General features: G+C 33.7%; 1 protein-coding gene across 4 annotated transcripts; it reads right to left on the minus strand.

The window, feature by feature from the left end:
- Positions 1-609: 609 nt before the first annotated feature.
- On the minus strand, positions 610-24,703 carry LOC105325121 (target of EGR1 protein 1). 4 transcript variants are annotated; one of them, XM_011424514.4, is made up of 7 exons: positions 24,609-24,703; positions 24,193-24,310; positions 23,256-23,296; positions 22,638-22,965; positions 21,801-22,063; positions 20,694-20,880; positions 610-2,737 (listed from the first exon to the last, which is right to left on the minus strand). In XM_011424514.4, the coding sequence occupies exons 2-7, from the start codon at positions 24,307-24,309 to the stop codon at positions 2,240-2,242; spliced, it is 1,434 nt and encodes a 477-aa protein (XP_011422816.3). In that variant the 5' UTR covers position 24,310; positions 24,609-24,703; the 3' UTR covers positions 610-2,239. The 4 variants fall into 4 exon arrangements, with proteins under 4 accessions (XP_011422816.3, XP_065922684.1, XP_011422818.3 ...); XM_066066612.1 differs by lacking the exon at positions 24,609-24,703 and adding an exon at positions 24,430-24,525; XM_011424516.4 differs by lacking the exon at positions 24,609-24,703 and having other exon boundaries at positions 23,246-23,296; positions 24,193-24,282.
- Between the last annotated feature and the right edge of the window lie 1,546 nt (positions 24,704-26,249).

Consider the following 26,249-nt stretch of genomic DNA (forward strand, 5'->3'; position numbering starts at 1 on the left):
GAGGCATTTTGTTGGGAAACTCCCATCTGATCATCTGATGCAAAAAAGAAAATCGTAAAAAAAAAAAAAATCTTGCAATATATGCAATTTACTTGTGGGTGAAAATCTCACTGGGGACTGCAAGCAACTCATCTAGCTTGTGTTTAGTGGTAGTGTGGGGATATTGTTATAAAATTTTACATCAACCTGCACACCCTAAAAAGGAACAATTTTTATAGTCATAAAGGTAAATCATAACCCTAAAAAGACAGTTTAAATCCACATGTAGTGGTATTTTCATATGGTTGAGTGGGAGAGAATGTACAACAGATGATGGCTAGAACGCCCAACTGTTAGCAAGATGTTCCCTACCACAGCCTTCAGGGTCCTATCAACAAGCACGAGGAAAAACCCACCACCATTGATTGTGCAGTGATTCACCAATGATGAGCGATTTTCTTACTTTGTCAGGGGGGCATTAGACAGAACAAAGTACGAGGCCCAACTATTGATGTCAAGTGTTTATTTAACGTGTGTCACACATCAGATGGTGTGTTATCAATAGCTTTGGGATAATTTTCCAAGTGTAATACTTAATTTATGATATGTGTATATATTACGAATTTACGATACATGTACCGGTATATACCGGTACTTTAAATAACAGTAACATTTTGTGACTGTATAAGGCTACTGAAAAAATAGGCTGAGCCTATTCAAAACAGGTGTTATTTACCTGGAGTGACCAAGGACTGCATATGTCCAAATGCTAGGACAAACAGATTAGTATAAACTAGCTTATGTACTAAAGGATTGGTATAAAAGTCAAAACTAACTATATCACTGGGGACTCGAACAAGATGACATTCTTAAGACCACCTTTAAAAATTGTTTGATAGCTCTTTCTTAACTTCCCAGAAAGTATGGAAATTGCGAGGGTTTTTTCCATAGTTGCACAGATATTTAATGGAAAATATATCTTAAAATATATTAAGTCTGATACTTTTTCTTCAGTTGGTCTAGAAAGGGTACACATATTTTTAATATGGCCCAAACAATAAAATACACAACAATCATTTTGGTAGGATTAGGACTTTTTAAAAAATAAAACTATAAGCACCAATTCAAATGATATCAACATAAATTTTTTAAAACTCAAATACATTTAATATAAAAAACATTGTCTGTATATATACGTACATGTATTATATAGTCTGAATCAGCATTTTTCTGTAAAAAATTAGCTTAGCAATACAGAAAAGAAAACTTTAAATGGTACGCTTTCACATGGCATTTACAAAATATGGCATTAATTGTTATATACCTAAAAAAAATATTTTATTTTCAGGCCATCCTTCAAAAAAATGTTTATTTGGAATTGCCACCTGAGAGTTTCCAGATCCAGGAGGGAGGGATATTTTTTTCAAACTGAAAGTTTATATATTTAGCTTATTAAAAATTGGTAAAAAACAAAAATGTCCATAAACAGTGGAAATTAAATGCTATTTTGACAAATTTATTTAATTTAATTTAATTTAATTTATTTGTAAACATTGTCCAAAGAAAAATATAGTAAAATTCTTTATTTTTTGCTCATAAAATTCTATCAGCGAGAGTATTTGATTGAGTATTTGAATGAGGTAGGAGGCAATTCCAAACAAACAATAATTTTACATATATTTTGGCCTCACACGTTTCCTTTCTAGGAGTGGGAGTGTTTATGAATCAACATAAAAATATGGTTGTTATGATAAATTCATATTCAGTACATATTTGGATATCAAAGCCTTATAGAAGCTGATAGGTACATGTACAGTGTACATGTTTTTTATTTATCAATCTTATAAATGACCTATAAAAAGCTTTAACATGTGGATGTTTTTATCATTTCCGACGTGTGGGTTGACAATTTGAATAGCAAAGCAGAACCATCTTTACAAATAAAGCATCGGGTCAAAGTCCAAACAATTTTTTTAATTAATTACATATGTACCAATATGTGCCTACATGTAGACAGTAAAACTATGTACTTGTACTCATCTAAATCTGTAGCTGAGATTGTTTGATGTACTGATCCTATGAAGGAGATCTGCAGATATGGTTTGCTATTGTAGTACTGTGTAGGAGAGAGAGAGATATGACATTTCCTGCCTGTGGGGGAAGACTAACCCAACAAAAACCTCGTACTTATCACAGGAAATTTATCAACATCAAATTGATGACCTCATGATTCTAAAAGAGATGTATGGAGCCTGTACACTTAAAATTTCTCAGAATTGTCTACATGCTCAGATATCTTCTTGATCTTCTCTTTATGATTTTTAGAAGTTTTGGAAAAAGTACTTTTCACAATAGACAAGGGCATGTCTTTTCCACTTAAGTATACATTGTTCTTGAAAGCTTCCATACCACAGTCGTCCAGACAAAAACTGCCATTGTAACTTCCATATTTGGAAATGTACACTGCAAACGAGAATCCCGTCATGAAAGAATCAAAACCTGCTCTATGGCAACCTGCCTTGCAGATCTCTCTATCACCGAGCCTCTTTGACAGGAATTCTTCAAACTGGTCCTTTGTGTACTGTTTGCTGGCTGGTTCTTGGCTCTCATCACTGTCTCCATCCTCCTGATTTTGGTTACGGTTCCTCCGCTTTCGTTTGCGACTTTTTCGTGTTTGCACCAGGTGGTCCACGTCTAGAATCAGGTCTATGTCATGTGACTTGTTACATCTGTTCCCACTAGAACACCAACCATGTCCCTGAAACAAAATCATGTAATTTAACTTAAATGAATACCGAAGCTTCTTAGTTTTTAAAATTTGATTAAATCAAACTTAAAGTTATAAGATCCTATTTCTATATTCTTAAATATATAAAATATCTTATCATGCATGTTTGATTTGTATCATAATCGAGGAAGCCAACTAAACTTTAGCACTCTATTTCTCTGTTGTTTTAATCTTAAATGTAAAAATTTTCAATTAGACCAATAATACTATTCTATAACATGAACTATACATCGTGGTTTTGTCATACAATTGCATTATCCTATTACACGCATCAAATGAATTTATTTCATTCATAACCAAAACCTCAGAAGTGAGTCACCCAGGCTCAATACTACGGCATACTATTAAGCTATAGTACTCACCTTCTTGCAGTCTTATTTTGTTTTAATACATGTACGATAGTCTAAGAATTAATTGACAATTCTAGCCAGTATATTCTTGAAGGACTACAAGTTATAACCAGAAAGCACCCCACTAGTCATACAATCATTTGCCTCTAGTTATTTAGCTTCTGAACCCAGTCAGGTGCAGAAATACCCGGAGATAACTACACAGCTACTGGGTACAATTAACACAGCTTATAAATAGCCCAGTACTGACAGAAATATCCCTAGCAGAGATAATGCCAAAGTGTACATCAGGGTTGTACAGCCAAGTCCACCAACCAGTGCTTACTGGTTTTCCTTTGTAACGAATGGACAAGGCTATAGAAAAATTCCCTCATTACTTTACAATTGTGATAAACAACCAGTGGGAATTTGTCAGATTCTTTGATAAAATGCTCAGTTACTCCGCTCAGTTACTCCGCTCAGTTACTCCCGCAAAGAACTCTTGTTTTGTCTCATTTTATCAAATTTTAAATGTCGCACACGATTATATTAAATACCATTATATATATGATTGTGGTAAGTTTCCAACTGAGACTATAATACTCTCATGCTGTATAAGTATGAAAGCTATTAAGTTACTACATTTTTAAAATGCTATAGAGCATGTACTGTTATGCAATTTCTGTTACCGAAAAAAAAGAATACACAATAGAATGATGATATTTATCAGCAGAAATGAAAATTTCAAAACAGTTCATTCTAGAATCTTGAGGATCTTCTTTTGTCTGTCCGCATTGTATCTCAGCCATAATATTTTGAAAAATTGAAACCTGAGTTCAGAATATTACTGCATAATATTTTGAAACCAGGTTCAACATTTTGCAGTTTCAAAATATCATGATGACACTACAATGAATACTTTTTTTTTCCAATTGCAATAATTTTATGAACACCTTTGTTTAATGGTTACATCTAACTAACCCCTGCATCCACAATTAATGTCTAAAGTAATATTTTATAGTAATTGTTTTGCCTGTTTTTAATTCATGCAATATATATCGATAAGGTCAAAAATTTTCATCCTACTGGTATGGCATGGTTATTAAAAGATTTTTATTTGTTTGAAAAATCTACCGGTACACAAATATACACCCCCTTTTCCTGTTTTTCCGGTACTCTGTTGATGACTCCTACATGTACGTAGGAATGTGGGGAGTCTTCAATTCAATAACAAATGGAAATAACAATTAACCTGGATGATAATTGGGTAATTATTCATCTATAAGTTGAAGGATGTATAACCAAAACATCCTCTTGAAAAGTTTTTTAAAGATCCTTATGTAATTGTAATTAAGATTCCAATAAATAACAAATCTTTTTTAATTCACATAAAATTAAATCATGAGAAGTGCATTTTGCAGATTTAAAAATCTCGCTTTTATTTTTCAGACAGATATGAACTACCAGGTACATTTACTATGATAAAAATTTGGTGTTCAGATTTGATGCAAAACAGATGAATCACGGAATTAAGTACTCATGTAAAATTTGGGTTCAAGAATACTATAAAAAGAAAAAAAGTTAAATGATGACTGCATGATACCAAGAAATGCTGATCTTCAGTGAGGTTAACAAGACTTTAGTGAAATCCGATACATACAAATCAATGACGCATTTTATGAGGATCAAGGACTAATGCAGGATGTAGGTAAACCTCCCTCTACATCTTAATCCCTGTCACCACATATTGACCGCAGTGACAAGAATATTGATGGAGGAATCAAATCAAATGTAGCAGCGTATTCATGTCCAATCCTGGCAACCAACAACTGTATTATTGAATTGTCTGTAGAAGTGATATGGGCCGTCCAATTAGTCAAACAATCAGTAACCACACAAGTCAATAAAGGAAGCCCTGAACCAGGTGTTCGACTCTTACAGTACAGAATCAAGATTCTATCTGTACACATCTACCGGTATTTACATGCTGTTATTGCAGTGTATATGCACTACAGTGTATAATATAACTATTATGCAAATATGTACCAGTATCTATTTAGATAACATATTTGGTATTATGAGGGGCTGGGGTATATCTAAAACTTGGATGAATCATAAAATTAGGGATTATTCATCAATATTATCCAGATGACAGCTGTAGCAAGGTCACTGAGTATGTTATGAATATATATACCAAAATCAGTTCTGTATGAAAAAAACCCAGAGTTTCGAGGCCTGTTACGGCCGAGAACTGTCCGATATTTTTTCATACAGAAGTGTTTGAGGCATAAATCACACTTACAACACTAACATTGAATTTCATTGATGAATTACCTGAGACAGTTGGATTTTGGAGGATATCAGTACTATATCCACTGTTAAAACATTGCTGTATGTCATTCCTTTGTTCCAGCAGTCAAAAATTTTACTTGTGACAGACCGATATTAGTGAGCTTCTTATTATCAGACCGTTAGAAGTGGTTGAGAGATGGAACCCGGTTATAAACTTCTAGTCCCATTGAGAAACATAACACTGCTGTAACCCAGTAATTTAGTTGATAAATGTGACTTTATTGGAACACTTTAGTCTCATGGATAGGTTATTATAACAACTATCAGTATTCTACCTTGTTAGTCTTAACAAACAATGAAGCCATCATCATTTTATTTTATATAGTATAATACTAAATTTATTATTTGTCCCCATTCAAAATTAAAACATGGATAAGATGTCTTCATATTTTATCCATTAGGTCGTCAATAGTACATGCAACATTTATCAAATCACACATCAATTTACGATTTCTCAGTAATGCTGACTGCCTATGCCCCGTAATGGCCAAAACCCTTGAAAATGTGTTATTTTTATTCTAATGGAAACTGACTTTATTTCAATTAGTGAATTTGTATTCTTTTTCATGTGCATATCTTTGTCCAAACTCATTTGCGTTGATTGCTTTTTTAAGTATGTGGTTTTTTTTTATTGTTGTATGCATGAAATCTGCAATAATGCATGTCAGTCAACATTTTCCAAAAGTCACAACTCTATTCCTAAATGCATGCTATTTTTGGATACAATACCATTTCTTCTTTTTTCAAAATAAGCACAAATCCAATTAATTCTTGATGAAATCCCATGAAGGTTAATTACATGAACTTACAAAGAAATGTTAAGGTCAAATTGGTTTGAGCCAGAAATAGGTGACTGGTTTCGTTATAAAACTAGATCTATTGTCCAACTGACCCAGTGCCAAGATCGGCAAAGACAAGTTTCCATTTTCGACTATTATTGGTGAGAGTATCTTTGTTGTTATTTTGGGTTTATTTTCGTTAAGCAGGATAATGACATTCAAGCCATATATATATAATTATATATATGTATAGACTGTATCAGGCAATATAAGTTGGTATGCATTGAACATCTAGTTCAATTCTATTGCCTTGTCACATGTAGACAAGATTAGAAAAAGAACCTGTTAATTATTCAAAACTAACACTGAACCTGTTAAGATAACCTTTACAAATCCGGCTCAATGCAAAAACAGTTTCATGAAATATGCACATGCACCGTCTTTCTCCTGTACTTTCATGTCTGTGGTATAAGCAGTGCATGCATACATTTGGTATTCCTTTGAAATTCACAGTATGTCTTGAAATACACAGCAAAGGTCCAAATATAGCACTGTAAGAGTATTCCTCTTCCAAAAACAATGAAAGTAAGACGGACAATTCCCTTAATTAACATACATGCAATAGATTATAAGTACCAGTATATATAAACCCTTGATCAAGTAATTTATTTAATGACTCAAAAAGGTGTTGATCGATGATTGATAGTTAATCGATCACCAACTAGTTTTTGAAAGCTCACATAATGAATTACTAGTTAACATGTACTAGGTAATGTAAAATTTAATCATTTTATCATTCATTGATGAATCTAAAAGTGTCAGTACTAGATTACATACATCTATCCCCTTCGTACACTCTCATTGCACTACAGAACCTTCATATTGCACAAAACACTTGTGATCTGCTTGCGTAATATTCCTTGAACACTTGTGTCATCTGGATCAAAACAGGAAATTTTCTAATATCCCTTGTATGACCTTGTATTGATGATCATTAATTCGGATTAAAATCTAAATCAATATAAGTGCACAAGAATTAAATCCTGTAAACAATGCAATAAGAGGAAGTTTCATCTAACAAATTCATAACAGTACATTCAAAGTATTGCTGATAATGAAAAAATTCAAGAAGAGATTTAAAAATATGAGTGCCTCCTACTGAAAAGATTCTAAAGACATTAGGTTTACAATATGTTTCTGCATCCAAAGAAGTTTGATTCTTGACTTTTGACCTTGTGAACTCGAAAGCTACCAGAGTAACAAGTTGATGTAAAATGTAAAATAGTAAAGAACTGGATTAGTGATCATCTAGATATGGCTCAGGGCTCCTGCTCCAAAACCTTTAACCTCCTCCAGAATCCAGGTCTATAAAGTCCTGGAGTATCCCTACATGCAATCGCAACTTCTCGGGCCTTTTCGGCAGGCTCGGAAAAACACCTCGAATGTATTAACATCACCGGATGTTAGAATTTTATACAAAATGGAGTCGCTTCCCATTAAAATAAGTATCGACTAGACAGTCTTATTTGTCGCTTCTGTGTTATATTTTAGGGTATATCGTTTACTTTAATGAAGTATAGCTCACATCTCAACAGATCGTAAAATGGGTTGTATTTATATCAAGTTTTATAAAAAGGGGGGTTGTCATGGACGCCTGGGTAATACATTCGAGGTGTTTTTCCGAGCCTGCCGGAAAGGCCCGAGAGTTGCGATTGTCCCTACATGCACCATTCAAGCAAGTTTGGTGAAGCTAGGACAAGTATTACATGTAACTTGGAACTTCCAACCTTTCTAAAAACTTTAACTGAACGCTGAAGGGTATACTGTAGATTCCTATTCAAACGTGAGGAATTGATATCTGCGTAAAATTGCGAGAAGCCCATCTTGCGAATTTTACAATCTTGCTTTAATATTTTGGACATACGTAAACTACATGAAAGAATTATAAAAATTTGACTTTCACGATTTAATGTTCTCGCGATTTTATGGAAAATGACTCAATTGCGGAATTAAGTACTCTTGTAACATAAGGAATCTTTAGTAGCATAAGCTCCTCTTAATGAGTTAACAATGTAAAATCAAAGTAATTCCTCCATCTTTAAATGTTTACTTGAATAAAAGATAGATAGGAATTTGTAGTATATGTATTTTTTGAATAAGGAAAGTTTTACACATGTCTTTTTTAATGATAAAATTTTGGTACTTATGATGACAGACATGCAATCAAAAATTCATTGAATTGTTAAATGCCACATGCATCCATCAAGATAATCAAGCTATAAGTACCAGAAAATATGCATGTAATGTACATGTATAAGATATTATGGTAACAATCGACTGGAGTTGACGGCAACATTGATTATATGAGCCCAGTAAGCCAGGGATGAAATAATATATATTCCTGATTAAACGTGAGGAATTAAAATCTGCTTAAAATCGCTAAAAACACATCTTACAGATTTTACAAATCTTGCTTTTATTTTTCAGATAGATGTAAACTAAATGAAAGCACGATAAAAATTTGGCTTTGCGATTTTAAATTCTTGCAATTTGATGCTTATAAAAGTTTGAATTGAAGAATCAAGTACATAGTACAAAAAAAAAAGGGAATCTACAGTATCGTCCAAGGCAAAGCTATACCAGGCAATATATTATATACATACACATGTATCAACGACCCTCTGATAAATTATACAAATTAAGTAGTACATGACCCAAATAAATATTTTGACTTTTTAAATATCCATGAAGGAAATACCGAACTATAATTGAGATATCAGACATCCGTCTTTGTGACAAATAAATTCTAAATTGGTAAAATAAAATCCTTCTGACATTTCACCCAATTATCACATATATCTTTCTTTTATAAAGGTTATTTCAACAACAAGTTTAGCTAAGCAATTACATCTAAACAAACATATTCATACATAATTCTTGTATATATATAGGTTTTTATAATTCATACATTAAGTGATCTTTAAAAATATTATTTTTCCCTGAAAATGAGTTAATGTCCTGAATGTGTAAAGCCCCTTTAATAATTGGTGCATGAGCAGAAGTGACAAAATATTCATGCGACCAAAAAAATAGATTTGGTTCTTAAACTGTTGCTAAAATAATCGCATATATGAAAAAGTACTCAAATGTAACTCGCATGATTCAGAGCGACTGACGTGCAATGTAAACGCATTGTATCTTGCAATATATCTTGCATCTATATGCGACTGTTATACAATGAAAGCGAGTGTTGTAAGATAATGTGATATGTGTGCATGAAGGAGCAGATGATCGGACAATTGAACATGTACCAATTTAATACTGTGGTTTCATCAATATTCATTGAATACCAATTTTCATGGATTTCATTGTAAAGTTAATCCATGAATTTAAGTGTTCATTGAAGTGCAATTTCTACTACTAATTTGTATTGAAAGGGCCATTGGCCACGAATTTGCGTATCCTTGAAACTGTGATTTTCACTTTATCCACGAAAATTGATACCCTTGAATATTAATGAAACCACAGTAGGATAAGCAACACTCGTCCAATTATGCATTTCATCTTACAAATGCTCGTACGTATATACATCTGTTTCCAAGAAATAGATGAATGCAAGAGAAGATATTGCACAAGAAGATGACAAAAGCAACAGCCAAAATCAAGGTCAATTGTGGTCTGAAACAGATATGCTTATATACAGTGTATACTGAATAAGGGAACTGTTCACCCCCAATTTATTTTGGCTCATTTTGCACTTTTTGCATGAAGACTAGGAAAATTCCAATGTTTCATATTATCTCTCTTTGCAATTACCACAATATTGTTGGGGCTAATTCAATATGAGGCAGAACCGCAAGTAGAAGTGAAAATAACACAGGGCGAAAATAATCCTGTATCCAGTATATTCTAGTGGTAAAGCATGGAATCTGAGACCAATAAATTTTGCATTGATAGTAAAACTTTGCAAGATTACATGAGGCATGTTGAGCAACAGTCTCATGGTCGCATAACACACGCACAAACAGCTGCAATTTATCTTTAAACATCAAGCATTGATCTTGAACGTACACAAAATGTTGTAAAACATTCGTACTAATGTTCCTGCATTACTTTGCAATAATTTGGATTGAATTCAGTCTTGTCTAAATAGTGTGCATGTCCACGATTTTGAAAAGACTTGATGCGACCACAAAAATGCATGCAACGAACGCGAGAGCTTTAGCTTGTGTAACGTATGTAACAGCTCATGCAAAGCCAAAAAATTCTTATCACAAAGTCTCATAAAGTGCTCACGCACCAATTGTTAAAGGGGTCTAACGGTTAAGATATCACAAAAAATAAAATAGCAAAAATGAAATTGGCAATTTTGGAATTAAAACACATTGCAAAGTGTTGTAAAGTGCTCGTGCACCAATTTTGAAACGGGCTTAATGGTTAAGATATCAGAAAAACAAAATCGCAACAAGAGATGTTTGTGAAACACTTTTATGCCTTTATATATTTATATATATTATTTTTATATTTTATATTTTTATATTTTATATATTTTTTTAAAGATAATGAACGTAAACTGCAAATATTTGGAATTTTTCTAAGTCCAAGGGCCATAACTCTGTCGATAATTGCTCGATCGTACCCAATATCGAACTTGACCTAGATATTATCATGATAAACCTGTATACCAAATTTCATTTCAATATGTTCATCCACTGCGAAAAAAATGAGCAGAAACTGCATATACATGTAACTTGAATTTTTCTAAGTCCAAGGGCCATTAATCTGTCGCAAAATTGTTCAATCGTACCTAATATTGAACTTGACCTAGATATTGTCATGATAAACCTGTATACCAAATTTCATTTCAGTATGTTTATCCTTTGCAAAGAAAATGAACAGAAACTGTTGGTGGACCGACGGACCGACAGACAGCAGCAAAGCAATATGCCCTCCCTTCTTCGAAGGGGGGTATAAAAAGGAAATTGGCAATTTTGGAATTAAAACACACATTTGCCTATGTAGAAAAGAACAGTCATAGTACCAGAGGCAAGTTCAACAGTGTGAGCGCTGGCCAAATTTCCTTATACCTGTAACATAAAGTTTGGCGGGCGCTCGCTCTGTTGAACTTGCCTCAGGTGTCTTTTTTGCAAATGTCTCATGACTTCCTGCTAATATAAATAATAAATACTGTAAACCAATTTTTATTCGTGTGGGAGAAATTTTCGCGACGTTAGCGAGAGCCTTGTCGTTGCCAATATTTTTCGCTGCGAACCAATCTTTTGTCTATAGATTTTAAAACAAAACAGGTCTGGTAAAGGCTTGGTCGAGAACATTAGTCGTCATGAACCAGTTTATCGGCAGTTAATCGCGAAATAAAGTCGCCGCAAATAAAAGTTGGTTTACAGTATGTTATATTCCACAAGGCAATCCATCTTTACACTCCTTGTTTAGAACCTAATAGTAACTCCTTTGGTAACTTGATAATTTTTATTAAGGGTACCAGCACAGTTAATATGAATAGCCACCTGCTACAACTTCAAACAAGATGAAAGCAGTCCATGTGACAGCAAACTGGGTTTTCTTCTGTGTGAGGAGTGTCCATAATATATTTGTCAATCCTGAATTGATAAACACCACCTATTCAGAGAAATTGGGTACTTTATGCACATTTCTGATATATGTACAATTTATCTGCAAAACAAAAACTTTCAATCTGTAGGAGGAGTTATCTCTACAATAGGGGTTCCTGCCGCCATTTTCACCATTTCAACAACCGGATATTTCCTTCAGAAAACCCAGATAAAAATACAAATTAACAACACCTACATTCAAAATTTCAGTTCCTCCAAGGTTTAAATATTACAGTAAAATTTTGAGAATTATGGTTCAACAAAAGAGATCATATTCTTTTATATTGTAATATTAAAATTCAAGCCATTTTATATTATTTTTTATGTAAAACATAAACTAAACAAGCAAACATTTTTATAAATCATTTACACATGTGCGAAATTAATACTTTGACAACCCAGAAGAACAAAAAACCCACAAAACTAAGAAATTCAAAATATCAAAACATAAAATCCATTTAGAAAGTTCATCTAAATGTTAGTTCAACAACCCAATAACCCACTAACCTGTACTGTCAGAGCAAGATACTAACAACCAATAGTTGTCTCTAACCGTTACTGTAGGTCATTGTGTAGGATATGTAAATCAGTTGATGTAATATAGATCATTATTCTTATATGACTGTTTTAATTTTCAGGGTGAACGTGTTTGATGCAGACATTGGAATGAGGCATATTATGATAAACAATTACATGTATTCATAAATACTTCGTGTGTGAGAAAGTTGTAGGTGGAACCAATTGTTTCATTTAGAAAAACACACCTGTTCCAGTGAATGAATGTAAGCAGTATAGGTAAACACGTACCGGGGTACCTCCGTACAAGCTAATTAACAGTTCTACAATCAACATTAATGCAATTATCTGTACGAGTACTATCATTACCATATAGTGCTGAAACATTGCAAATTAACTAATGTAGCCCTCTCTAATCTTTATATACAGTTAAACTTGATTAGTACAAACACAGATATAGCGAAATCTCTGATATAGCAAAGTTTGGCTTCAACCCAATGTCATCATGTTTTCTAAATATAAATATCATTTTAATGCCTCAAAAACCAATAATACCTCATGGCTAAAAAATCATATATAGAAATTTAAGGTAGATCTGATAAAAAAAATCATACCGTACATAGAAATTTAAGGTAGGTCTGATGGTTTTTTGTTGACCACACAGCCTCCTTAAGGGTGGCTTACTAGACCTCAAAATAATCCCTCAAATCAGTAGAAAATAGCCTCATTATGAGAGATGGGATGATGCATAAGAATATTTGAAACGTGTGATGTTGAATTAAAAATTATTATTACAAAAATTTCAGTCAAAAATTATTAACAAAAACCCCTGGTGGATTAAAACTTGTGGTCTGCGATTCACAATCCCTGTACTTTAACTAATGAGCTATGATGATACTCAACCAATTCAATTGATACTAGCAATTCAACAAAATATTAAAATTGGCATCTTTTAACATGTGTCTTAAAAAGTACAAGTCTTGATGTTGCGAGTTACATCTTGTTTTACATACTGTAGACGTATTTTTTTCCACGGGGTCATAATTCCGCGGAATCACAATATCAATTTAATCCGCGGGTAAAAATTTACGCGGATTCTTTGAACCAAAAAAATCATTTGAATAATTATTACAGTATTAAATATAGTTCTGAGCGATTTTCATTACCTAGAATTTGTTCAACTTTGGACTTAAATTGTAAGAACTGTTCACAGTGAACAGTAATTATCGGTTGTGCACTGGTCGGTAGTCATTAGTTAGCCGTCAAGATGTTACGACGCTGGCTAAAACGTCTAAAACACCATTTAATCTTTATTAACTGTCAATTTATGGGTTCACATCTCGCTTAAATTATGAGCTGATCAGTTTTATTAATTGAAAATCAGAGTACAAAGGGATCTAAAAATTGCAGTAAAAACACGGGTAGTTAATTGGGTCATTGAAAGACAGACCCGCTTGGGGCTATTTGTCGTCTGACACGTGCCGTTATATCAAGCTTGGGGAAGTTTAAATTTCATGCAAGTAAATTTACAGAAAATTAAAATCTTTAGGAGATTATTTAAATAATTTATTATGTGAATTCTCAATACATATTTGTTTGACAGTTTGCATAGATAAAAACGATATACATCGGGTACACGTATATGCAAGTGTTCTATAATGTAGTAACGTCCGATTATCCTTATTCATATAATGCAATTCCAAAATGCACCTTAAGTACACTGGGAAAAAATTCCACGGAAAATTTGTGCCCGCGTTCATAGCGTAAATTAATACCACGCGGACAAAAGTACGTCTACAGTACCTTAAATTTTTTTTTTTATCTGTGTGGACCCCACACTGGGTAGACTCAATGATTTGAAAATAGAACATTACAACAGTCATCTCTTTTCACGTCAACAATACAAATATTTTCACAATCATCCCTACATGACCCAAATAAATATTATTTTGAAAGTCCAAATTAAAGATTATTGACAAAATGAAGAAGTTCAAAATAACCCCACACAAGATCGAATCATAAAGTTCATCCTACGTCGTTCTATTAACATACTAACCTACCATGTTAATATTGTAATAAGTTATAATGAGCCAACAAAACTTCCCTCTAGTACAATTAATAAGGTGAACAAACAGTTCATATTGAGCTGTTTGTTTTTCAGGGACTCTCCTGTGGTGCAGTCATTGGATAGATGCAACTGGCGATATAAACAATTGTTTACCTGTAGAGTGAGAGAAAGTGGTAGGCGGTACAGGTAACTTCATTCAGAAAAACATACCCGTTGAGAGGAATGAATGTCAATAGTAAAAAAACACAGACATGTTTCAATAAAAGCCAATTAACACTACAATTATATTGCAATTATCAAGACAGAACATGCAGAATCTCACGTCCCGTCGTTCATACAAGAAATTAGTTATTGAATTTTTTCTTTTCTTCATCATTAAGTGAGTCTGGTTGAACTGTGGACCAGTTGTTCTCCATAATAACCAAGAGTAAGCAAGAAAGTCTCTCAAATTTGTACCACTTTTTGATTCAAATATGTAATGAAATATATTCACAGCAATCCCAGGTTCATATAGAGTACGATGTGTAAAAAAATATTACATCACTTGTTGTAAATGCTGTATCATACATATGCCCTTGGTCACATCAATTTCATCATCAAACTATTTAAAAACCGAGATTTTCCTAAACACTTGATGCTTTCTCAAAATAATTTTCACCCTTGCGATGTATCTTTCTGCGTATTTGTTATCTTATAAAAACAAGTTTATAATATAATTTACTGGTAAGTCTTAGTTGATGTCTCTATTTAATTTTTAAACTGATATCAAAATTGACATATGGATTTTTGAAATTTGGCCTGCCCCAAATAAATATTTTGACAACCTTTATAAGTAGGTTAAAAGCAATCTGAAGATATAAAAAATAACATTATACAAATATTGACTGGGGTTGAGAGCAACATTGATTCTATTAGCCACCGAGGGATGAAATATTGCCCGACGCGAAGCAGAGGGCAATATTTTCGTTCCAAGGGGGCTAATATAATCAATGTTGCCCGAAAACACAGTCAACATTTGTTTTGTTATATGAATAAACAAACCAAAATTTAAGAAAGTAATTGAAAACAGATCGTAGTAATTTTCTCAGCTCAACAAAGAATTCACGATTTCAATTTTGTGCAAAATTCATTTCCAAAATATCCTCAGCATCAAACGGTCACTTGTGATATTCCACCACAAGAATTAACATACAGATGTTCTACCTGATTTTACTTCACAGTAATTTGCAAATTCTTATATCCGTTATGATAGCAAACCGTTGCATTGCGCATCCGTTGTTTACTTGCCTTGACTGACTGTCTATTATGACGTCACCTTGTTTTGGAGTCGCGAAGAGTTATTTACGTTATCAATCAACAAATCAGAAGTGATTAATTGAAATAGAAGGAATATTCTCTAGATAGTATTCCTAGCTGGTCAATATTTAAAAAAAATTCAAAAATTTTGTGACACACAAAAAAAAAAAAGGATATAAGGTATCCTGTAAACAAGTAAAAAGCTGTCAATGTGACAGCAAACCGGGTTTTCTTTTATGTGAACTGTATCCATAATCCATGTTAACCCATATCCAGTGAAATGGTGTACCCTATATGCAATATTTTGCCAAAGAATGACTAAGTTCAAAAGCTGGTATTTTTTTCATAAATTATCGGAAATCAAAATCCTAGCAATATGCACACCTCTGATATATGTACAATTGATCTGCAAAAGTTCCAGCTTTTCAATTCAAACTTCAGTTCAAACTTCCTACCTTGAAAACTGTAGGAGGAGTTATCCGTACAATGAGGGTACCCTATATGCAATATTTTGCCAAAATATGACTAAGTTCAAAAGCTGGTATTTTTTTCATAAATTATCAGAAATCAAAATCCTAGCAATATGCACACCTCTGATATATGTACAATTGATCTGCAAAAGAACAACTTCCTACCTTGAAAACTGTAGGAGGAGTTATCTGTACAATGAGGGTACTCAATATGCAATATTTTGCCAAAAAATGACTAAGTTCAAAAGCTGGTATTTTTTTCATAAATTATCAGAAATCAAAATCCTAGCAATATGCACACCTCTGATATATGTACAATTGTTCTGCAAAAGAACAAATTCCTATCTTAAAAACTGTAGGAGGAGTTATCCGTACAATGAGGGTACCCTATATGCAATATTTTGCCAAAAAAATGACTAAGTTCAAAAGCTGGTATTTTTTTCATAAATTATCAGAAATCAAAATCCTAGCAATATGCACACCTCTGATATATGTACAATTGATCTGCAAAAGAACAACTTCCTACCTTGAAAACTGTAGGAGGAGTTATCCGTACAATGAGGGTACCCTATATGCAATATTTTGCCAAAAAATGACTAAGTTCAAAAGCTGGTATTTTTTTCATAAATTATCAGAAATCAAAATCCTAGCAATATGCACACCTCTGATATATGTACAATTGTTCTGCAAAAGAACAACTTCCTACCTTGAAAACTGTAGGAGGAGTTATCCGTACAATGAGGGTACCCTTTTGGCAGCCGCCCGCCCGCCCGCCATTTTCACCATTTTAATAACCGGATTTTTCCTTTGGAAAACCCAGTTAAAAAGTTCATTTCAAATGTTAGTTCAACAACACACTAACCTGCACTAGCTCTCATAACAGGAAACTAATTAACAACCAATAATTGTTTCTATATGTATATCAACCTCTCTTGTACTGCTAATACATTAATAATTATTATCAACCTTAAGCTGTTTGTTTTTCAGGGGGTGAATCTGACTAATACAGACTGATTAAATTCAGTGCCCTCATAATAAATAAGTTTTCATTAGCGTGTGAGAGCTGGTGTGGGTGTAGGTATATAAGTAATTTCATTCAGGTATCACACCTGTATTAGTGAACAAAACAGCTATATATTATATGAAAAATAATCACAAACTAGTCCATATAAAATCAATTTCCTTGTTCTCAATAAAATACACGAGTAAAAGAGTTTATTTTATTTTAATATAATATCCACTTTCAGCTTCCAAAATCAAATTTCTCAGACTCCACATCTGTGTTCAAGACTAGGAATGAACACCCTTTTGAATTTACATGTAATTCTTAATCTACTATTTACCATCATGATAAAACAGATCATTTTATGATGAATACTTATGAAAACTACAGACTTTTTAGAACATTTATCTGATGATTCTAGCCCATGCAAATGTATCTAGCAGAAGACTCCTGTTTATGACTAGAGAAACTTCAAGTTTGACCCATTGGTTCTTAAAATACAAGTGTATTATTTTCACTTATTAGTTATAAATTTATTATAGGTGTTATTTAATGACCAAAATAAAATCTGCCTGGCATAAAAATCCAGTTTATACTATAGCATTGTATGCACACACCGCGGCAGTTATGAGAGTGTATACTTCAAAAAATCATGATTTAATGCTTATATTTACATTTTTTCAACTTCTTGCCATTGTCTGCAAATGTGATTCATGCCTTAAAATTCCTATCTTATTCTAAGGGTAAGTTAATATTAATGGAAGAGCCACAGTAACAGCCACAAGCGTGAACTTTGATTTTCGCTTGTGACGTTGCAGTTTGCAGCGTTCAGCGTTTGTGACGTCATAATAAAACTCGTCAATTTGACCTTTGACTACTTGTTGCATTTAGAGGCATTTGAAGATCACAGAATTTAATGGGAAAACACAGTAGAATGTAAATATTGATAGATAATCTTTTAAGTAAAATCTAAAGACTGGGTATTCACTGATTTGAAACAGATTTTGAAATTCTGTTGTAAGATTGAAATACCGTATAAGCCATAAAATGTCAGCAGAATTTAATAGAGCCTCATATCAATTTGTTGTGCTTTTATAACCAAAGCTCAATTTATAAAAAAAAAATTATGAATGATTGTGAAATTTGCTGAGTTAAAATTCACACTGTATACAGAGTACACTATTGAAAATGTATTGAATATTTTTGTTAGATATACATATGTATATTCTAAAGTTATTCAAAGAGAAAGTGATAGCATATATCATGGGGAACTCTGGATAAACATCACTATTATAGCAACAAATATTTTCAAAAATCATTTTCATATGACCCAAATAAATATTTTTATGACCCAAAAGATCACTATTATAGCAACAAATATTTTCAAAAAACATTCTCATATGACCCAAATAAATATTTTTATGATCCAAAAGATTAATGTCTATCTGAAGAAATTTAAAAGTTAAGAGTTCTTCCTACATGTATATTTTTAGTCTACAAACAACTAACCTTTACATTCATAATAAATTTCAAGATTTAACAGCCAATGGTTACTACGAATCTTATCTGTACATGAAATAATAGTTCATCTTCTAAAAGCTGTTAATTTTTTCAGGATGAACCAATTAAATGCCGACAGTGGATAGAGTTCAATGTCTGTTTGTTGTACGTCTAACGTACAACAATTTTTCATTAGCAGTGCGCGAGAAACCTGTTACATGTATAGTTGTACGTGTTACAGTTAATTACTAAAGGATTAAGGAATCATTCTTTGAATATAATGTGATGATCATCACAGTTGGAGCGTGATTAAATCCAATAAAGCCCAAAGGGCTTTATGATAGATTTGATCACACATGGACTGAAAAAATCACTTATAATACTGTGGAATCATTAAAATTCGTGGGGGTCTATTTTCGTGGATTGCTTAAATTTTCCATGTTCGTTGGGGCATAATTTCATGTATTCTCATACTTATAAAAAGAAACCAACTTTATAATTCCTATTCAATAATTCATGGAGGATGTTAATTTGTGGATGCTAGGTACCCATGAATTCCACAAAAATTAAGCCACCATGAAAACTATTGATTCCAAAGATTGATTCCTTATTACTTATATATATTACGGGAATTGTATGATTAGATACTACATATTGAAATTTTTACGTTTTCATTTCGTATCATAGTAATTATATTCAAATTCTTCTTGCGCCCCAACATTACGTCATTGATAAACATATTGAATTATATTTTACAAATTTGCTTCATAGTGTTATCACAAAAAGGACACTGGAGAATGTAAATACTGGGTATATTCAATTAATATATATGGATTGTTGGTGGGGTTTTTTTTAAAGAATATCAACTACAGTCCACACATATATATCATTGAAAACCAATCAACAGTCTGCATTTTCAAATTGATTTTGCTAGGTTTGTAGTTAATTCTTGTCTTTCACCCATATACCTTCTTGTTTTGACCCTAAAGCTTTCTCAGCACTCATAGACAATGAACAAAAAAAGTAAAAATGAGACTAATAGAATCATTCATTATTACGAGTGTGGGATAGTGAAATTCCACCGAGGGGACAAGATTCACAGTCTAGGACGAGGCTTTGCCGAGTCCTAGACCGTGAATCTTGGCCCCGAGGTGGAATTTCACTATCTCACACGAGTATATAATGAATGATTATTTTTCTTGCATTATTTTACATTAAAAAACCATGTCTGACAACTTTCTGTCATGACGTTCAAAAGATTACTTTCGGTTTATCCCTCCGCGCGCTTCAAATAGTGCAAGTCAAAATAAGAGCACCCAACAGTTTTATTAATAAAAATATAATAAATTTTAATTAACTAAGCAAAACAATTTCTTAGTGAATAATCTCAATCAATGATTTTGCATTTCCCTACAGCAGACAACGTTTGTTTACGTTTTAAAGCGGCGTAGTAATACACAGTGTAAGACAGAAAAATCTCACACTGCTGTCTCACACTGGACAAACCGATCTCACACCGGTGATAATGCGAGACAATAGCACCTCACGTTCTGTCACATCTATCTACACAAGAGAAAAAATATAGGGCTCTTTCTCCTTAAGTTATCAGAGAAAGGGGCAAGGTAAGTGACATTTACCGTAACCAAAACAATTGCAGCATGTGCTTGCAACTAAAACTTTATATGTTGCGGATACATATTTGGCGAAAAAATTGAATTTATAAGTTGCCATGGATATGAATTACCAAACTTTTGAATGTTCCAAAACTTTATATGTTGCGAATACATCTTTGGCGAAAAAATTGAATTTACAAGTTGCCATATGGATATGAATTACCAAACTTTTGAATGTTCCTGTTTTTATACAGATATGTAATGACATTAAGCAATGTCATCAATTTAGCATAAGCTGCGATCAGCTAGAGAAGATAAATTGAATACACAGCCAAATGTAACAGATTTAAGATTTAAAGAGGTAACTTACGGCGAATCCCTGACAGATGTGGTCTTTGATGGCCTGGAAGGTGTCCTGGTCCGGGTCCTTGTCCTGTAGGCTGTCCGGGGGGAGGCCACACCGACAGTGGTTGACCGTCTCGCTCGGGGGGTAGGGCAGGATGTTGATGGTCACAGACGACCTCTCTGTGCTCTGTCTCTGTGTGTTATCTCTCTGACTAAGAACAGACTTCAGGTCATTACAGCAAGGAATTTTGAGAAATGCATTCATTGAATGTATACACATATTTAACTGGCATATCAAAAAACAAATGAATTTAAACATTTCATGTTTTCTGAACAATAATAAACTTACAGAATTATGTGGTAATTTTCAAATTGTTGATCTTGTGTGTTCTTTTAGAATGTTTATCAAAGAAAACAAAGTTTTAAAAAATACTTCTTATGAAAATAGTTAAACTCCAGAATGGCTGGAATATGATCTTTATTTTACAGACATAATTTGACTGTGAAAATTTGTATTAGGCATCAGATAATCACCTTGTTATTGACAAATAATTTTGAAATATCAAAATAAGGTATAGCAGCATTATACACGGTATTTTAATATAGCATTAATTATTCTGCTCTGCATTCTCAAGACTAAACATTTTGATTGACCAGAAATTGTTGAGTAAGCAGGTTCAAGACCATTATTCTTAACACAAACAGAACAAAACATCCAGGTGTCAAGGTATTTTCATTCTATTACAGGTGTAAGACATCAGTGTGAGATTTCCTCTCCTACACCCAGGGTTGTCAAATCGGTCAATACTTAGTAACTGATTACTCACCTGCCTTTGCAATACAGTACTTGAGTACTCAATTTTATCCAGGAATCTAACCTCTCCACTGACAAAATTGTACTATATCAGTTTATCTTCTTTATGGTTGAACATAATTTCAAGAATTTTTTTACAAATGATATTTTTGAGTGTAAAAAGGATACCAATTTCATGTTTAAAATTTCAATAAAAAAAAAAATTAAGCAAGAAAAATCATCATTTTTAATATGGCACATCTCTCTATTATTCCACAGGTATAAATCTTACCTATTTCTCAACAAATCCTTTTTCTATTTCTCAGATATCAAACTTACCTCTTTCTGAACACATATTCCAGGTATGAGGCGGGCATTCGATGGACATAGTCTGTGATGTACTTGGTGTCGTACACGCCACCCTCGAAAATCTCCGTCAGATCCGCGATAAAGGAGGACATGGTTGGAGGGAGACTGGCGTAGAAGTTCTGGTACAGATACACTAGGTCCGTGAGGGCGTTGTGGAACACCACCGGCTTCCGAGACTTCACCAATACTGTGAAGAAAGACCTCAGACACATGCTACTGGATGTAGGGTTTGGCTGTAATGACAGACAAATAAAACAAGTCTTTCATGTGAGTGTCTCTTTTTATTTACTTTTCTTTATCAAATCAATGCTTAATACAATAATTAAAAGACAAGATTTTGTCACAAAATAGTTAAAGATGGAAGATAATTTTGTCGAAAAAGCAAAGTTTTCTTATTTAATATATTCACATTAAATTAACTGAAAATTAAAATAAACATATTACAATATTGAGAAAAAAGAGAAATTACAAGTACATGTAACATAAAGATCATTTTTCAGGATAAAGCTGAAATCATTTTATAAAATTATCTACTACCGATGCATGGCAATATGCATGTCAAAACATTTTATTTTCAGTGACAAAAATGTGTTAAAATAATAATTATCTAACCTAGATTTATTTGGTTGCATAAAATCAACTGTTTTGATCAAGCTTCCACTACTTACAAAAGAGTTAACAAATAAAAATAGCATAACAGAACAGCTGATTTAAAAGATTGATTATTGCAAGCTTGTCACTCAAAATCCAAAGAGGGACAACTCTATATTCTAGACTATCTTTCATGAATTAGATTGAGTTGCCTACCTTGTCATTGCCTCTGTAGTAGCCTACTCCACAGGAGTATTGCTTGTTGAAGTCGAAGCCATGCTCGACAAGGAACTTGAGGGAGGAGGGCTCCACGACATACTCCTCCTGACACAGAGCCATGATGTTATACGTCTGGACTAAGAAGTTCCACGTATGGCAGCTCGAGGAAGGGCTGGCCTCGAGGAACGAATCGTCTGACATGTTTCCAGTTTGTGTCCTGGGCTTCACGTCGACATGTGTCAGCTTGAAACAGGACAGACCAAGGGAGACTACTGATCGAGTTTTAGCATTTTCTGCAGTTCCTTTGTATCGATCCTCTACTGATCTATAAATAATATGGCTTTGTTATGTTGTGTTTCTTCATAAAGTCATTATACATCATTCTTCATATTATTAAGACATGCATGGCTTTATCTATTCATGAGTAAAATTCACTTCATTATATAAAATAACAAAAAATAACATTTATGATAGAAGAGCTAGTGAATTGAAGAAATTAAGTCAAACAGTACGAACTTTAACACATTAAAATTCATACTCTGCTATTCAAAATTTGATCTACTTTGTGCCTTTAACATAAAACAACAAGAATATTATATACACACTTTCACTCACTTGGCCATTAGTGTCTTTCTGGTACCAATTCCACTTAATTCCTTATCAGAAAAATAAAGGCAGAAAAATAATTACTCAATTTAATCACCAATTATTATTTCTGGGAATTTTTTTTTCAAGTAACTTTAAAAATACTTTAACGGGTTGGGACCAATCACCAAAATTGACTCAGTATATCAAAACTTCTTAGATCAATCTCACATGGTGAATAACTTGTTTGATATGTACATCCATGAGACAAGGTTTCCCAGGCCAACTTGAGGGCCGGGGCCTATTAGAGCTTTGATCTGCACCCACTGAGCCTGTGGGTCCAGGGCAAAGTCCTAAAAGGGAGGGCCTTGGGATGAATTTCTCATTTCTCTTTCTTACATATATCCCAGTACTAAATATAATACACAAAAAATAAATGATTCAATGATTAATCAATCATTCTCTCTCTGTCTCTCTGTCTGTCTCTGTCTGTCTGTCTCTCTCTCTCTCTCTCTCTCTCTCTTTCATTGTTAAATAATAACTATAAGAAACAATGTATAAGTCAACCCAGGCATTTTGGTGTCAACGGCATACACAGTGTGGGATTAAGGAAAAACTTTCTTACCAAAAGTTTCTTTTCTATATTGATGCAGATTTCTACTTTATAACAAGTAATCAAATCATAATTTTCTGACACTCTAAAAAATATTCCTATTAGGATATTATGATCCAAAAGGACCATTTTAACCCATTTGGGTGGTTTGTCCAAACCATATTAACTATATGCTGAGGCCAAGGGTATACCATTATAGTTCCCCTGACTTTGTCTCCAAATGGACTTATATATGTCCCAGTATCAGAGCTTAAAACACAGCCACTTCTTTGTGAGAGAATAATGGTAATCGTGAAACTAAAATAAGTTTAATTATTAAGATTTAAGCACCTAGATATGATTGTTTTAACTTACTGTATCTATTGCTATAAATGTTGCTGATTCCACAGCTTTCATTAATGATGGCCAAAGGACTTGGATGTTGTTTATGTTTACATCCAGGACTGGGATGGACTCGAACCTGACCGACATTCTGTAACATTATAAGAAAATGATGCAAAAAATTCTCTACAACAGAACTACTCTCTTACAAATTTTAAAATGATCTGCTGAAGGTGACCGGTAAAGAAAATAGAACTGATGGAATTTTACATGGATACATGGAGCTGGAGACAGAGGAGAGTGTTGTCCCTTTAGAATATTATTTCTTTGCAAACTTCCAATACATTTCATTTTCTGATTTTAATTAATGTACATTATTGTATTATATATAATTCTACACAAATAAATATGTGCGTCAGTCAAAATTATTTGCAAATACAAGCTTTTACCTTATGAACTAGTCAGATTACCCGCTTCAGATTTAACACCACCAGTTTACATTATAATGACGAACCAGTTTACCATGCTGGAATACAAGTTAACAACTCGTACCAAGTATAGTAAATGAAATGTCTCCAAAACACCTTTAGAAAAGTAGTTTAAAACTAATTTTGTAAAGACTCGTAAAGTTTACTGTAACAAATTAGTAATGCAGTAACTAGAGTATGAGCTATTTAGATTTTACAATATTACCGAATATGACAGAGAAAGACTTAACATATAAAAGCAGAATGGCGAGGTATAGAATAGGGTACTTTTTATATCCCATAACCAGGCACTATAACCAGGATGTGCGCATGCGTGAATCAACTTTCCATCGGGATCGGTAAACGATTGGGAGGAAATTCGAAAGCTATTTGGAGGAACTTCGAACTGATATATGTGCAATTTAAAAATGCGATTTTTATATGAAAAATATGATCAGAAGTGATTAAAATGTTATGTACATTAGATTTTACACCAAAAAATTAAATAAATAATTGAGAGAACAATCAAAATCAATGTTACAGGAAAACAACAGGCACTTAGCATCGGAGGGGGGGGGGGGGGGGGTTGGAATGGGGGCAGGGACAGGGGGACGGGACTGCCCCCCCCTCCAGCACACGTTTTCTCGCAGCAAATATTTTTCTTGGATTTACTTATAAAAAAGGAAATTAACATACAGTTGCACCCCCCCCCCCAATGTTTTTGGGACCATGTAAAATTTGAAATGAAAGAGAGGAAATAAACTGTGAAATTGAAGTTAAAGGTACACTTAGCCCCCTACCCCCACGGATTAGGATTTTCAATTATTTAAAAAGTATTTTTGAGTTGGGTTTTTTTTTTCAAGGCAAGATTGGATGAGTCTGCCCTCAACCCACTTTGCTACGATGCTAGGTGCCTGAACATGTATGCTAGTATAAAGACTTTATGTAAACCAATATTATCTCGTGCATTGTTCCATTCACCAGGTTCTACAAATACCTTAGTCCAAAATAAATAAAAAATCCAAGACTAGGAGGGGAAGAAAGAAGAAATCTATTTTCCTTTTTTTTTTTTTTACTCAGGAGCTATTTTGTTGGGGGGGGGGGTATTAGGGGTGAACAGGTCACTGACCCCTTGTAGATCTACCCATGACCTATCACCAGGGTCTGTATACACATAACCAGGGTCAGTATACCCATCACCAGGGTCTCCAGGGTCAGAGTACGTATCACCAGAGTCTGTGTGCCCATCACCAGAGTCTGTACACCCATAACCAGGGCTAGTATACCCATCACCAGGGTCTCCATACCTATCACCAGGGTCAGAGTACGTATCACCAGAGTCTGTGTGCCCATCACCAGAGTCTGTACACCCATAACCAGGGTCAGTATACCCATCACCAGGGTCTCCATACCTATCACCAGGGTCAGAGAACGTATCACCAGGGTCTGTGTGCCCTTCACCAGAGTCTGTACACCCATAACCAGGGCCAGTATACCCATCACCAGGGTCTTCATACCTATCACCAGGGTCAGAGTACGTATCACCAGAGTCTGTGTGCCCATCACCAGGGTCTGGATACCCATAACCAGGGTCAGTATACCCATCACCAGGGTCTTCATACC

Source organism: Magallana gigas, chromosome 7, assembly GCF_963853765.1.
Source record: "Magallana gigas chromosome 7, xbMagGiga1.1, whole genome shotgun sequence".
Lineage (NCBI taxonomy): Eukaryota > Metazoa > Mollusca > Bivalvia > Ostreida > Ostreidae > Magallana > Magallana gigas.

Excerpts from the sequence above, each read along its gene's own strand:
- LOC105325121 (XM_011424514.4), bottom strand. The coding sequence starts at position 24,309 with ATGTCGGTCAGGTTCGAGTCCATCCCAGTCCTGGATGTAAACATAAAC. Across the intron at positions 23,297-24,192 it reads CATTTATAGCAATAGATACA|GAATTAAGTGGAATTGGTAC; the intron begins GTAAGTTAAAAC and ends TTTTCTGATAAG. Across the intron at positions 22,064-22,637 it reads ACTACAGAGGCAATGACAAG|CCAAACCCTACATCCAGTAG; the intron begins GTAGGCAACTCA and ends CTGTCATTACAG.